Source organism: Oncorhynchus tshawytscha, linkage group LG34, assembly GCF_018296145.1.
Source record: "Oncorhynchus tshawytscha isolate Ot180627B linkage group LG34, Otsh_v2.0, whole genome shotgun sequence".
NCBI lineage: Eukaryota > Metazoa > Chordata > Actinopteri > Salmoniformes > Salmonidae > Oncorhynchus > Oncorhynchus tshawytscha.
In genome coordinates, this window is record NC_056462.1 from 14,782,034 (window position 1) to 14,796,071 (window position 14,038).

General features: G+C 43.8%; 1 protein-coding gene across 1 annotated transcript in view; it reads left to right on the plus strand.

Annotated features, from left to right (window-relative positions):
* Positions 1–454: 454 nt before the first annotated feature.
* LOC121841768 (zinc finger protein 827-like) overlaps positions 455–14,038 on the plus strand; it is a 54,029-nt gene continuing 40,445 nt past the window's right edge. Inside the window, exon 1 of the mRNA XM_042311793.1 lies at positions 455–828. Within this exon, the coding sequence (XP_042167727.1) occupies positions 786–828 (43 nt within the window). The 5' untranslated portion in view covers positions 455–785. The remainder of the gene's footprint in view (positions 829–14,038) is intronic.

The window sequence follows — 14,038 nt, forward strand, 5'->3', positions numbered from 1 at the left end:
ACATACAGCATTGAAAAAAATTAAAACATTAGCAAGAAATGAAATGTGTGCATCTGTAGCCTAATGAATATGGGGGTTATGCAAGTGTGAACATGAAAGGGTTCATTTCAAATGTATGTTTCATGCAAATTAATCAAAATTGTTTATTTGGGAAACTGGGGATTTCCATTGGGCTTCTGAATTACTATTCAATCCATAATTTCATCAATTCAGGAAATGTACATTTCACATTTTGAAAATATATTTATAATGTATGTGTAAAAATTTTTTTTTTTTAAATGCAATCAATATGAAAAATACTGTACTGATACTGTATTTCAGTATCTTTGCCATATTAATTATTTATAGAAGTTATCAAATACATGTTAAGAAAAATATGTAGGGGTTTTGCAGTCAACAATACACCCTGTAAGCTTGGGGGCACCTTGTCCGTTTCTACGCTGCTATCGCGGGCGAGCTCCTCTAGAGCGTGTGTGCGAGCTAGTGTGTGTGAGCGTGTGTGTGTGTCTGCTCTGCTGTTGCTGCCCTCTGATCCCTGCATTAGTGTTAGTTAGGGGCTCGGAGACACACTTACACAGAGAGCAGCCATAGTCAAGACACGGCAACAACAACAGCACAGAACCCTCCTCCTCCTGTGGTCCTATACCCAACAATACACTTTAAACCGCGAGGACAAGACAGGTATACAGTCCCTGCCATCACTCTCGCCTACAATCTCAATGGGGAAAAACCTTTTTTCTTCTTATCCCTAAAACAAGGAGGAGAATGTGACAAAAAGGGGGAAAATGCCAAGGAGGAAGCAGGAGCAACCCAAACGCCTGCCTTCACGTAAGTCATTTGCTGGTTTTGTGCAATTTTAATGGGTCTTCGTGTGTTTTGCGCAGTAGTTTAGGGTTAAAGAGGTGAAACAGACAAAGACACGGCGTAGGTTATTTCTCTCTTTTTTTTTTTTTTAGGTCTGAGCAAGGCAGCCATGTTGTTGGCGATGAGTAACGTTAGCTAACCAGCGAGTGCATGAGCTGTACGTGGCTTTAATCGAGTATAATCGATAAAGGTCCCCTTTCCCCTAAAGGTTGCGGTCAGATAGCTTGTGTATCGGTTGTATATGGTATAATGTCTGAGCGTTTTCGTTTATCTATCCGTGCGAGCGAGTCTCTTTCGGGGGAGAAAGGGGAGGATCTGAGAATCTGGCCGCAATAAAATGAAGGGTCAGTCGGATCAGACAAGCCAGACTCGGGGCTAACCGTACCTCAGTGTTCCTAGTAATAGCGCTATCTAGCAACGCTCGGTAGCTAACTTCACATTTCGGTTAATATAAACGTCTTAACTTTCTCTCTCACCACTCAAAACGGGTGTATTGGTTCCCTCCGTAGGCGCTCGCTCTGTTTTTACGTCGAGTTCTTGAAAGTCTGGAGATGATTTTTTTTTTGAAGCAGAGGTATTTTTCTTCCGCCCAGTTCAGCGAGGTTCATGTCTGCATGCAGGCTATGTCAAAGCCATGGTCGGTCACCTGAAGTTCAGTTTTTTTCTCCTTCCCTTTGCAACCATTCATTGCAGACAGACTACAATCAATAACGCGGGCTAGAGACGCGAAATGGCACTTTCCCCATTTCTCGTTATGTCGTTACTCCGAATGTACGTCAGAGTGTGCGATTTTGGTATATATATTGTTCATTTGACCCTGTGTAGCTTGGATGTTTAGATTGTGCTTTTATCAGTCCAATAATGAAAAGCTGCAGTGACACACTTCGACCGCTAGATGATGACTTCTAGGTAGAATGTGTGGATAAAATGATCAGAGGAATTGGCTTAGTGTGGCAATTTCCCCTGCTGTAGTGCAATGTCCTGAAGACCTGCGTAAGAACATGGCTTAATGAGTTATATTGGTATGCAAATGTAATTAATCTCATAAATCAATGATGACTTAATGAATGTACCATAATGACACAAGTGTAGTCTTTCTTCAATGCATCTGTTCAGTGCTATTACTAGCTGTGATCAAAAGAGGATTTATATACTTTGTTGTATAAAGTATACAAAATGTGAAAACAGTGCAGTAAATATCAAATTAGCGTTTGTAGTGCCATAGTGTGAGCTATTCGTGTCCTCTTTCCACGTGTGAGTATTTAGGCTACTACAAACGTCCACATATCCAGTCCCAGAGTCATAAAACATCCCCAAAATAAGACCGTTGTCTCCTCATCCACTGATACAGCGCTCAGGTGTTTGACCCAGAGTTGAACTAGAGAAATTGCGTCGGTTGGCTGGATGAGAGAGTGATATTTGGACAGTAAGCTCTCACTCACATGTTACCGATGGCGAATGTATGTACCTAGAAACGCCGCTGGAGTGGACGGAGCAGGTCATGCTCTGTAGCGTATAATGACATCAGTGGAGGCTGGTGGGAGGAGCTGTAGGAGGACGGGCTCATTGTAATGGCTGCAGTGGAATAAATAGGGAAACCACGTTTGACCATTCTATTTATTCCATTGCAGCCATTACAATGAGCCCGTCCTCCTATAGCTCTTCCCACCAGCCTCCACTGACTGACGCACCATACAGTACCATGGGGCTCCAACTATTTAGCTCTATTATATGGGTTAGGTCACATGTAAAACTCATTTCATGGCGGGCCGAGTGTCTGCGGGGTTTCGCTCCTCCCATGTACTTGATTAAGGAATTAAGGTCACTGATTAGTAAGGAACTCCCCTCACCTGGTTGACTAGGTCTTCACTGAAAGGAAAAACCAAAAAACAGCAGACACTAGGCCCTCCATGGAATGAGTTTGACACCCCTGGATTAAGTAATGGCGGCAGGGTAGCCTAGTGGTTAGAGCGTTGGACTAGTAACCGGAAGGTTGCCAGTTCAAATCCCCGAGCTGACAATGTACAAATCGTTCTGCCCCTGAACAGTCGTTCTGCCCCTGAACAGGCAGTTAACCCACTGTTCCTAGGCCGCCATTGAAAATAAATTTGTTCTTATTTGACTTGCCTAGTTAAATAAAGGTTAAAAAAAATAATGTTATAGACATGTTACAGCCTACTGTATGCATCAATTACAGGATTTCATATAATAACAAAGAGAAATCCTTTTCTCTTTAATAAGTTGTGGCCAATATTTTACTTCTCCATTCAATCACAAAACTGATACAGGACAACCTTTCTGTATAGGTTTTTCCCCCCCACACTGACTAGAAGTCAGTGCCACTTCATCTCATTGGCCGACTGTCTGTTTGTTTTCATTGTTCAGCTAACAACACCTACACTGATTGGTCACGTGCCAGGAACAAGCACAATATTGAAGTTCAGATGTCTGCATCTGTACTGAGGCCCTGTGGTGAAAAGAGCACGATTACACATTGCCTTTAAACTACTAAAGGTGCTTTATCTTAGCCCAGACACATGCAGGTCTAGATATTTGGGGTTGTGTACTCTGCTTTGCTCTGTGCAGGCCAAGTGTCATGCTGTGTATATTAGCATACATGGCATGTGAGAGAGGGCACACACACGTACACACACACATACTCACAAGCTGGCCATGGAGGTCACAGTACAGTGCAGCGCCCTCACTCAGACAAGTAAACATGACCTTTGGCGCCACAATGAAAACGGCCACTCTTTATGATTTTGGTACGCCCATGATTATCTATGTTGAATTCTATTGGCCGATTACTTACTGTAAATATTGACGGTAAAATTATCACTTGGATAAAGCATAGAGATTTTTACTTGTAAAAGTAGTACTCTTTTTTTTTACATGTAGATTATGCTGGAGGTCGGTTTTGAAATATTGTCAACTCAAGCAGCATTCTTTCAGGCCCAGAGGTTTCTAGGTCATTGGTCATACTTGTGTTATGTCACCAAATATTACTTCTAAAACCTCTCTCTACTCTTGATAATTTGGGCAATCATTCTGAATTAGCTTAAGGCTATAGGGCCTATCTCCTGAATAAATGTTGAAGTAGGCTTAAACTCAAGATATGGATACGAATTGTAAGCTAAAAATAAATGAGAGAGAGATACCCGATCATGAATGGCAAAAGGTCAGGGGCACTGGGAGAGCGAGAGAGGGAGACATTTTCTCCTCTCCCTGTCTCCTCCTCTGCTGGTTCCTCAGGTTATCTGCATTTGAAATGGAGGGATTTTAGCCCCTGCCTCTACCTGACCGACCGAGTGCTCTTCTCCTTTCCTCCTCACCACCAGCCAATGGCTGGGTGGTTCTGTACCTTACTGTAATGGCGGGTCACTGGCGCCCTTCCACTTTCTATGATTATAATGACCTTGGCGGGGCCGGGGCTTGAAAACATTGGATTAAGGGGAAAGGAAAATGAGGGGAGGTTTCCATTTTGCTCTTGGCATCAAATTTGTGGGGAATTTCTGCCAAGAATCCCCCTCCGCCACTTTCCACCACCCCTCAACTTGACGGGGCGCAGGCTCTCATGGACCGCGGTGTCTGCCGACTGGAGCTGAAGCGAATAATGATACACAGGCTTTCACTTAGAAATGAATTAAAGGGCAGGAGGAAGGTGGTGGGATGCCTCCTTCAGCATACGCTTACATAGAGGGGAGTTTGAGACCCGCCGCGTTCAACACCATTCAGATTCAGTGGGTAGGCCTAAAACTGGCCCCATTCAGTCTCTCCGTGACTTGATGGAGAATTGAATGGATAGTAATTTGGAGGCCGCTACAGCGGTTGATCTTAATTGAAAGTTGGTGGGGTAAGTTAACTTTATAATGGGCCTGGTTCCAGAGAAGCTTCTGGGGTTTGATCAATACACATTTAAAATGTGTTGTTGCTTTCTGCATCAAACAGGTAGGCTGGCTGGCATTACCAAGGCCTGCAGGTATTGTCAGGATTCCAATGGGCATCCACTACGGTTGGGCGGTATGCAGATTTTCATACTGTCATACCGTTTCTGTACCAACCGTTACCGAGTCAAAATATATAGGCAGCTTATGGTAGAGCAAATTAACATTCAATTCTCTGGCAACAGCTCTGGTGGACATTCCTGCAGTCAGCATTCCAATTGCACGCTCCCACAAAATGTGAGACATCCATGGCATTGTGTTGTATGACAAAACTGCACATTTTAAAGTTGTATTTTATTGTCCCCCGCACAAGGTGCACCTGTGTAATGATCATGTTGTTTAACCAGCTTCTTGATATGTCAGGTGGATGGATTATCTTGGGAAAGGAGAAATTCTCACTAACAGAGATGTAAACAAATGTGTGCACAACATTTGAGAGAAATAAGCTTTTTGTGCACATGGAACTTTTCTATGATTTTTATTTCAGCTCATGAACATGGGACCAACACGTTACGCGTTAATATATTTGTTCAGTGCATATGTAACTTACCGTTATAAACAGTGGCGTAGCATGCATCCCCCAACCCTCAAACATAAAAAAAATAAAAATATTCATATTTTTTTTGTTGAGGTATTGAAAATCATTCGGCGGTATTTAAAAATATCCCGGTGTACCGGTATAAATGGTATATCGCCCAAGCCTAGCATCCACTGAGAATCCCTCCAATTCATTCAGAATGCTCTTTTGAATCAAGGTTGTCATTGAGGTGACACTTCATTTAATTTCCAATGCCCTGAGTAATTACAAAAACATGTCTGATAAGCAACTCGCTTCACAAAAACTTCAGGTTCCTGCCTACTTGTGAGTAATTAACTCTGTTTTGGACACTTTTCATCAAGTGTCAAACTCACTAGAGGTCTAAGCAGGTAATTTAAGTTAGGATTTCTTTATGCCCAACAAAAGGGACTCAGGGAAGCATAATATGCAAATCTCATAAAGTAATTATTTATGGATGTCCATTGCCTTCCCCCATAATACTTATTCAGTTAGGCTTAATTAGAGCGGTTTCTTGACAAAGATCCAGGGATGACTTCCCCGCCTGATTGTCGGCCATGACACTTGATCTGGTCTCTTTCGAACGACATCTTCAGCGTGCCTCTGTATTTTACATTGACCTAATTTAACAGAACAAATGAAAGCTCCACCGTGTCCACTAGGAGGCCTAAAAATATATCACAAAGTTACCATCAATCTGTTCCACACAGTACCTACCTGGTCTCAATCAACCCCCCTTCCTACTCCTGCGTGTGGAATGGAAGTGCCTTAGCCTTGGTAACGATTTTCTCCATGTTGACAAGCCACAACAGGGAGATGTACAGCTTCGGAGAGCAGCCCTTTGGCTAGGACGTAGCCCCGGCACTGAGCAATACCAATCTCACAGGAGTAGCACAGGCTCTCAGTTGGCCGCAGTTCATAAGGAACTGCGATCAGCTCGCTGGTGCAGCTGGGAAAGACAGAGGGGAAGAGAGAGGGAGAGTACTGGTGGTGGTGGAGGAGGTGGTGGGGAAGCTGCTAAGAGCTCTGGGCGGTTTTCTCTGTTGTACCACACAAAGTGCATCTAGGGCCCTGCAGGACAGGCCTTTAACAGGCGTGAGGGATGTAGAGATATAGAGAATGAGAGGGAGGTCTGGGGAGCAGGAAGCTCTAGTCGGCCAGTCGTGCCAGACTGCTGCCTCTGCTTCTAAACAGGGATGTGATTTATTATCGAGGCTCATTTCACTCTTAAAAGAAAGATGGAAATGACATCGCAGAGAATTAGAGAGGTCTCCTCAATTGTCTCTGAGAAGAAAGCCATAGCTGTAGGCGTGGGGATATTTCGGAGCATGTGGTACGCGTCTAACTGGTGCGTGAAATCAGAGGAGGGTTTTTGCTTAGGTTGGCATAGATTTTTCTTTCCTTTGGTGGTGAGGCCTTTTTAGTTTAGATAGTGGATACTGATTCGGTCACTGCGTTTGATGGCCCTTGCCAAGGGGCCAGTCTTGGTTGCCCTGTATAACCAAATAACTGCACTCCACTCTCTATGTTGCCAGGCTTGAAATACATGGTAATTTTATGTAGCTCTACTGTCTTGATGTATGTTGTTGTTAGGGGGGCTTAAAATGGCTCTCATCCAACACGCTGATCTTGTCGCCCTGGTGGAGAGCACTCTAGCACGGCGGAGTGCTAATGTCATGACCTCACTTCCTGTGTGGGTGGAAGAGAGGCAAGGAGGCCCCCACACTTGCCAGGCTCTTGTTAGCCTTTGGCAGCAGCAGCCAGGCAAACTCTGTCCTCTCTGGTCTGGAAGTCAGTACTAGGCTTAGGCAGTATCCAGATTTTCATACCATCATACTGGGATTTACAGTATGACTGCATAGCACACAAGGGGGTGCTAAAAACGCTAAAATGCCCATTGCGCATCTATTACCAGAATGCTCACAGAATTAGCACAAGTAATATCAAAGTCCCATAGACACTTTTAACTGAATGCTAACAAGCGAAAATGGACAAACTAATTGCAAGAAAGCCATTATAAGGTATCTGATGGCAAACATTTGGTAGTGAATTGCATACAAGCGTAACTCCCTCACCTCATGTGCGCCACACAACAGAGGCCGTGTCTAGACTTGACAGTTCGTGCAGCTCTAGTATTCTGATCATAGAGTTCTGATCATGGAATTCCGAACACGTCATGCATCTACACCTACATTTAAATGTGTCCACAGTGTGTCTGGATTCCCTTTTCCAGCACTATATTCAAATGCCAGTATGCGTTCTACAAATGGTGGAATAGGCTAAATACGATATCGCAACAACTGATGGCAGTAGCTTACTACTGTAGCTAACTAGCCAGCTAACCTCTGTAGCTAACTAGCCAGCTAACCTCTGTAGCTAACTAGCCAGCTAACCTCTGTAGCTAACTAGCCAGCTAACCTCTGTAGCTAACTAGCCAGATAACCTCTGTAGCTAGCCAGCAAGCAACGCTGAAGAGATTGCAAACGGGTTAGCATAACTCTAGCCAAACAAAAATGTTTTTCTGAAGATTAGCTGGCTAGCATTTGAGTCCAGCAAACACATTCCACACATTTCCTCCTATGTTTAAAATGAAAAGGTTTTCACAAGTTTTCTGGAGACTTGTGGGAGGAGTGCTGATGACGTCGCCCACTGTATGCGCTTTCGGTAGCCTGAGTGCGTCCAGACTGAGGAGAAATCCACACACAATGCAGCCCTGACCACCTCCTGAAGTGGTCAGACAGATCTGAACACAATCACACCACAAAGCCACTTTTGTGTGTCTAGACTAGAGGTCGACCGATTATGATTTTTCAATACCGATTATTGGAGGACCAAAAAAGACGATACTGATTAATCGGCCATTTAAAATATATATATATATATATATATATATATATATATATATATATATATATATATATATATATTAATCGGTATCAGCTTTGTTGGTCCTCCAATAATATATATCTTTTTTAAATATTTGTATTTATTTATTTGTAATAATGACAATTACAACAATACTGAATGAACACTTATTTTAACTTAATATAATACATCAATAAAATCAATTTAGCCTCAAGTAAATAATGAAACATGTTCAATTTGGTTTAAATAATGCAAAAACAAAGTGTTGGAGAAGAAAGTAAAAGTGCAATATGTGCTATGTAAGAAAGCTAACGTTTCAGTTCCTTGCTCAGAACATGAGAACATATGAAAGCTGGTGGTTCCTTTTAACATGAGTCTTCAATATTCCTAGGTAAGAAGTTTTAGGTTGTAGTTATTATAGGAATTATTGGACTATTTCCCTCTGTACCATTTGTATTTCATTAACCTTTGACAATTGGATGTTCTTATAGGCATTTTAGTATTGCCAGTGTAACAGTATAGCTTCCGTCCCTCTCCTCGCTCTTCCCTGAGCTCGAACCAGCAACACAATGACAACAGCCATCATCGAAGCAGCGTTACCCATGCAGAGCAAGGGGAACAACTACTAGAAGGCTCAGAGCGAGTGACGTTTGAAATGCTATTAGCGCGCTAGCCATTTCACTTCGGTTACACCAGCCTCATCTCGGGAGTTGATAGACTTGAAGTCATAAACTGCGCAATGCTTGACGCACAACGAAGAGCTGCTGGCAAAACGCACGAAAGTGCTGTTTGAATGAATGTTTACGCGCCTGTTTCTGCCTACCACCGCTCAGTCAGATACTTAGATACTTGTATGCTTGTATGCTCAGTCAGATTATATGCAACGCGGGCGGGACACACTAGATAATATCTAGTAATATCATCAACCATGTGTAATTAACTAGTGATTATGATGGATTGTTTTTATAAGATAAGTTTAATGCTAGCTAGCAACTTACCTTGGCTTACTGCATTCGCGTAACAGGCAGTCTCCTTGTGGAGTGCAACGAGAGAGAGGCAGGTCGTTATTGTGTTGGACGAGTTAACTGTAAGGTTGCAAGGTTAGATCCCCCGAGCTGACAAGGTGGAAATCTGTCTTCTGCCCCTGAACAAGGCAGTTAACACACCATTTCTAGGCCGTCATTGAAAATTAGAATGTGTTCTTAACTGACTTGCCTAGTTAAATAAGGTTATATAAAAAAAAAAATCAGCGCCCAAAAATACAGATTTCTGATTGTTATGGAAACTTGAAATCGGCCCTAATTAATCTGGCCATTCCGATTAATCGGTCCACCTCTAGTCTAGACTCATCTATTCAATGCGATCTTCGTATTCTGATAGCAGAAGTCAAATGTAAGTGACAAGTGTAGACACGACCAGAGACTCGCCGATAGATATCAAACGCTATGGACTCACCAGCTCCCACTTTCTCCCGTTGTGCTATTTACAAACACATGACAGGCTGAACTGTTCTGGGGAACTATGGTAAGCTTCATAACACAGAACACAATCTGCTTTTTCTCCTAACGTATTGCACTCCTAACGTATTTGAACACAAGTGTTAACTTAAAAAGTAGCTACAAATATTCACATTTATTTTTTAACTTCAAAGAAGCCATTTTGACGGTATTGAAAAACCATCCCGTAGTTTTTTCCAAATACTCGGGATATAGTATGTATGGTATAATGCCCCAGCCTAGTCAGTACCTCCTTCCACAACACTGTAATGTACAGTTAGGTTGAGCAGCGAAGAGCGAGTCTGCCACACTAATGCATTTAACTAGCCAGGCTAACAGCTGTGTCTGGCTGCTTTGTGGGGGGTTTTGGGGCCTTGATTGGGGCCGTTTCATTGCCGCGGGGAGATTCAAAGTGCCAGGAACGAACGAGGCAGGACAGAGGGACCGAGGCAGTCAGGCCAGGCAGATGCAGAGTAGTGGAACCACACGGTATGTAAGGCTCTCAAGGGAAACAATATATCACATCCAGAGAGAGTGGAATCGTTTGGCTGTGTTACAACAAAGCACCACTCCAGACCAGATAAGTTAAATTCATTGACGTGAAGTCATCTCTGTGAAAGCCATTGTCAGTGGCGGGTGGGGCGAGTGGAGGTTATTTATGACGCTGAAACGCAGGTGAGTACCTGGCGCTGATGATTCTGTGGCTGCCACGTGCGGCGAATGCCCTTCCATTTGGCACAATGCAGATGATGACTTCACCACGTCTTCTGAGTGAACCGCTGTGACCTTGAGGTAAAGAGGCTCAGGTTCTCTAGCGTTGTCCCATTGTTGTCTAAACAAGGGCATTTTGCCGTCTGATTCGTCCTCATCGCGGTAATGAGATGAGTGCATTATTGGACGTCTAGTACTAGACGACTATCACTCATCATGACGGCTCAGACATTCTAATTAGCCAGATATCTCGTCATCAACAAAATGGAGACAAATGCCCCCCAAAAATCTGGAACTCAGGATAGCTTGTAAAACCTTTTCGTGAGTTGATAATGAACAGGGTTTAGTTGGACTGATCTGTATGTGATCAGCCTCTTTCCGTTCCTGAATTACCAGTGTGTTCTCAATGGACAAGTCAGTCAGTTGTTGGTTCAGATTGCTAGGGCTGCATCCGCAAATGCCACCCTATTCCCTACATGGGTCCTAGTCCAAGGTAGTGCACTATATAGGGAATAGGGTGCCATTTGGGACACAGCCTAGGTCATTAATCCCTGCACTCTACGGGGAGTGGTCAGCACCAGATGTATTGACACTTCCTACCAGAAGGTTTTCTAGATTAGCGACAAATCCTCCCTGGGAAAAAAAATGCTTAAAAACCTAATTTGGCACGCACAGCCAGACTTTGTGTTCGGCAACTCTGGGCCAAAGGAAGCATCCCAGCAATTCCTCCCTCTTCTTTTTCCTCTCCTTCTGGTCCTTTGGCCAGGAACCGCCTGATCCTTTTTTGGCGGAAGTACATTTTGTTGTTCTCATGTAGCATCTCTTGTGAGAGCCAGTGGATTGACCTTGATGACCCTCCCAGTCAGTGATGAGGTCTTCAGAAACCAGACCGCTCCAACCCACTGTACCCAGAGGGCTTAAGTGATGGTTGTCATAGCGATCGTTATGCCGCAGAGAACGGCCTCTCTCACGGGTGAAAGACAACGACAAGGCTTTGAATGCTGCAGCTTTCAGGTCACAACCTGGTTATGACAGATGTGGACGGAACCAGAAAAGGCTGGATGGATATGGATGCAGTGCACACAAGACTAACAACAGACGTACATCAATGTCTGGTCTGTATAGATTTCAGGTCAGGATTTGAGATCGACATTATCTGCCACGCAGGACATGTCTTTTATACCTTGAAAGCGAGAAAAGGCGAGATGGGTATTGGTCTGTGTTCCAAATGGCATCCAATTCCCTTCATAGCCTACAGGCCCTGGCCAAAAGAAGTGCACTATGTAGGGAATAGGGTGTCATTTGAGATGTAGCCTAGGTGTGACGGGGAGCAGCAGCGGGCGAACAATGCCTCTTCATTCCCACTGGCTGCCCTGGCCAGGCGTTTTAACATGGAGATTGGAAACAGAAACAGCTCCCCCCCACCTCTTCCTCCCCTGGACCTGCATGCAAATGAAGGTTAGCCTCTCCTGCTGTGCCACTGCGATTCTTCCCTCTTTTTTTCTCTCCCTTTTTCTAATGGACGCAAACTGGCTCTGGCTCCCCCCCTCTGCTATTCCTAGGGAAGAGGAAGAAGGGACCAGGACCAATCCTGATTAGTGTCCCTGTCCTGAGTGACAGGCTAGAATCCAAGCAGGCACTGCCTCAGGCGCCTCTGCCAAACTGCTGCCAACCCAATACCACCATAGAAAAAGCCATATTTTTTTCGATTCATTCGCCCCCCCCCCCAGCTCTCTATCGCTCAGCTCTTCACTCCATGCTCACTTGCTCTCCCCAGCTCTCTCATACACACAGACACACAGTTTCTCTCTTATACACACATAGTGCCTCTCTCTCACACTGTCTCTTACACCCACAGTCAGTAACACACACATTTTCTCTTTCTCACACACTCTCACAACCACCCACCCTCTCTCTCTCTCTCTCTCTCTCTCTCTGGGGGTGACTGGCTGCTGTAGTGGGACCGGTCGACCGTGTTCTTGTGCCAGTGGCTCAGTGTGATTTACGCTGGCTGGCTGGAGGACCGCCCCCCTCCCCGTCTCATACCGTATGGCCCATACACACACTGCGCTCTGCTCTCTCACTCCTCTCTGTGTCTAAGTGGGCAGCCTGCCCCTCAGTGTGTGTGCCAGAATGTGACATACTAGTGGTGCTAGCTATGTTAGCGTCATTGCTACTTAGAGTAAGCCCACCTCTTAGGGTCGTCACCAGCCACAAAGTCATAATTATGGTTAAAGCCTGCCTATTTCTACAATTTAAAATATGATTTTAAACCTAACCTTAACCACACTGCTAACCTTACGTCTAGCCCTAACCTTAAATTCAGATCAAAAAGCTCATGTTTGTTTTCATGAAATTATATAGCTAATTTGGACTTTGTGGCTGTGGTAACTAGTAACAGCCACCTCTTAGTTCTTGACATCAGTCCTCCTGTTGTTTCACCATTAACAGGGCTGTATCTGTTCTGTTCTGGAACAGTGTTGTCGTGGCACACATATTTACTACAGAAAGTCTTGGCAAATTACCCTCAAAGTCATGATACCAAATTTATGGGATGGATGCTGGCAAGGTTCCCCTTTAGTAATTATTTATAGTCCTACATTTGAGTGTAATGAAATGTTCACATACTGTACATAGGAACTCTACAGCAATATCGTACTGTAGCCTAAATTTAGGGTTTACTGTATTTTTGGCACAGTGAGTGAGCTGGTCTTAGGGCTGCTACGGTGACCGTATTAACGCCACACTGGCAGTCATGAGTCATAATCGCAGTCAAATTCCACGTAACCGTTGAGTCACGAGAATCTCCTCTTATGTACTCTGGTCGTGCGTTGGTAGTACCCAACTCACTAACGATCATCAGGTTGCTAATCAATTCAAATTGTATTTGTCACATGCGCCGACTACAACAGTGAAAAGCTTACTTACAAGCCTTTAATCAATCAATCAATCATAATCACTAGTTAACTACACATGGTTGATGATATTACTAGTTTATCTAGCATGCCCTGCGTTGCATATAATCGACGCGGTGCGTATTTGCGAAAAAGGACTCTCGTTGCTCCAATGTGTACCTAACCATAAACATCCATGCCTTTCTTAAAATCAATACACAGAAGTATATATATTTTAAACCTGCATATTTAGCTAAAAGAAATCCAGGTTAGCAGGCAATATTAACCAGGTGAAATTGTGTCACTACAGGAATATTTAGACTGATGGATGCCAACCGTTAGATAAAATACGGAACGGTTCCGTATTTCACTGAAAGAATAAACATCTTGTTTTCGAGATGATAGTTTCCGGATTCGATCATATTAATGACCTAAGGTTCGTATTTCTGTGTGTTATTATGTTATAATTAAGTCTATGATTTGAGCAGTGGTAGGCACCAGCAGGCTCGTAAGAATTCATTCAAACAGCACTTTCGTGCGTTTTGCCAGCAGCTCTTCGTTGTGCTTCAAGCATTGCACTGTTAATGACTTCAAGCCTATCAACTCCCAAGATGAGGCTGTTGTAACCGATGTGAAATGGCTAGCTAGTTAGCAGTGTGCGTTCTAATAGCGTTTCAAACGTCACTCGCTCTGAGACTTGGAGTGGTT